At 34.9% G+C, this 2,323-nt stretch overlaps 1 protein-coding gene across 1 annotated transcript; it reads right to left on the bottom strand.

Annotated features, from left to right (window-relative positions):
* Positions 1-421: 421 nt before the first annotated feature.
* Positions 422-1,689, bottom strand: LOC101250251 (F-box/kelch-repeat protein At3g23880-like). The gene is made up of 2 exons (XM_004246883.4): positions 1,489-1,689; positions 422-1,408 (listed from the first exon to the last, which is right to left on the bottom strand). Exons 1-2 carry the CDS (start codon positions 1,684-1,686, stop codon positions 482-484), a joined length of 1,125 nt encoding a protein of 374 aa, XP_004246931.2. The 5' UTR covers positions 1,687-1,689; the 3' UTR covers positions 422-481.
* Positions 1,690-2,323: the final 634 nt, after the last annotated feature.

Genomic DNA, 2,323 nt, shown 5'->3' with positions numbered 1-2,323 from the left:
CTCCTTTTGCTGCATCTTTGAAGAGTAAACCATTGCATTTTCATGATTCATTGTGTAAAACTAAAAATAATTAACCTCAGTGACTAAACCAAACAAATATACGGAGCTAAATGATTCAAGGATATAAGGTCACAGCAAGTATATTATGATATCATATCAACGCGTATTATTTTAGAAAGAAAAATAAAACAAGATAGATACAAAAGTCAAATTTCTAAGATATGTAACCAATCATCATCACATTATATGATACTTCATTTGTTACATAATCTTCAACACAAAGAAACATATGTAAATACTAATAAGTAAGTGAAGTAGGTGAGATGAAGCTCTCTGCAAAAACAACTCCGCTCTTAGCAGTATCACATTCAGGGCTTAAATCAAATGGTCTTCCACTTGTCGTGAAATTAGAACTAAAATGTATGAAACGCCGGAAGTGTAGTAACACTTGACAATCCACAAACATATATAATGGTCGCGCTTATAGAAAAAGATCGGTACCTTTTATTTTAATAAAGTTAGTCCAAGATTCCCTCACACCATACTCCTTCATTATCCACAACTTAAAACTGCCTCTAGACTCAATATGGTTATATGCAGAATAAAAGCAAAGCATTCCTCTCAATACTGAAACACCATGATCGACGAAGAAGTACACGGGACATAGATAATACATTTGCTTCAATAACGGCACCTCTCCATACACCTCATTTGAAATAGTTAACGAAACCGTAGTATGATATCCAGAAGGTGACTTACCAAGCCAATGAAATGCTCCATGTAGAAACGCCAACTTATCAGTACCACAATCCCTAAAACCCTGAGGCCGCTCAATGTCAGTTGGATAACCAATTCTTCTCCAAGAAGGACTTGTTCGAGAGAGACATTCAACCGAAATATTGATACTATTTCTTCCATTGAGGTTAACTGCAACGATCTTATAGCCTTCACTAGTTGCATCATATTCCATGCCAAATACATAATACAGTAATGGAAATTCTGGATGGGGAAGTAGTATTGATTCTCTTGTGGACGGATTCCACAACAAAAGTTCTTCACAGAACTTTCTAGAGCAAACACGAATAAGAACCAATCCATCACAAGAACAAAATAGTATAGCATCCACCGGATTGCAGCTTGTAGGCCCACTAAGCTTTTGTTTATCCTCAACCATTGATAAAGAACTAGTATAGAAGTTATATGTCTCATTCTTATCAAGTAACCTTTCGGCAAAAAGAAGTTTTTTGTTATCCCTGCTATGAATGTAATGTGTCCTCTTAAAGTAAGGGTCGTCCATTAATGATTTCCACAATTTTGAAACACATTTAAATCGAAGAAGAGACTGAATAGGTAATCTGCGGAGGATGCCCATCATTATTTCGTCTTGTAAATGAATTTTTGTTGGGACCTGGATTGGAGTATAGTATATCAAAATAAAACCAACTATAATTAGTTCAAAACAATTGCAGAACTGAAGTGAGAAGTTACCTGATGAATCTCGATGTGGTGTGTATTATGATTTGAAGGGCTCTTGAGATTGAATTTTTTGATAGCTTCTTGTTCTTCATCTCCATTGCTAAACTTAAGATTAGCTTTTATTCTCTTAAGAATGGACTTCTTGGCTTTTGTATGAGCTAAATTTACATGGGCCTGGCGACGATGGGAGCATGTACACTTCATAGTCATAGTCATCGTCTCAAATGCTATGCTAGCAGCTAGGGTTTTATTTTTCTATTATATACATACACATACTAGGGGTATATTGGTCATTTAACTCAGCTAGGGTTTCACTGGATATGAGAACTTGAAAACCAAATAGTGTCAACTCATGGATTTTCAATACATACAAGGACCTCGTATGTGTTGTAAGCAACTTTATTCTGGAGTTTTGACCAAAATAAGCTATTTTAAAAATCAATTCACCAAAATAATACGTTTTTAATTTTTTTTACAAAAATAGTATAAACGTACTTTATGGTAACGTTTTAGGATATTTTCATTAAAACAATTCAACGGACAAAAAGTTAACGGGTTGGCGACCTTAAACGCATAAACGTAACTCTGAGTAACGTTTTAGGTGTAAAACGTTACTCAAGAGTACGTTTTTGGAGAATCCAATCACGGGCCACTGACTCCAATCTTGCAAAGGCGGAGTCAAATCATTCAACTGTAAAACGTTACTATCAGTAACGTTTTACACCTAAAATGTTACTTTGACTCCCGTTTCTTAAGAATTCAATCACGGGCCTTCGACTTCTGCAAATTTAGAATATATTTAGCTATAAAACGTTACTCATAGTGACGTTTTACCTTAAATTTATGA

This window comes from Solanum lycopersicum, chromosome 9 (assembly GCF_036512215.1).
Source record: "Solanum lycopersicum chromosome 9, SLM_r2.1".
NCBI classification, from domain to species: domain Eukaryota; kingdom Viridiplantae; phylum Streptophyta; class Magnoliopsida; order Solanales; family Solanaceae; genus Solanum; species Solanum lycopersicum.
Note: the sequence above shows the minus strand (reverse complement) of the source record. Positions and strands in the feature narration are given on the sequence as shown.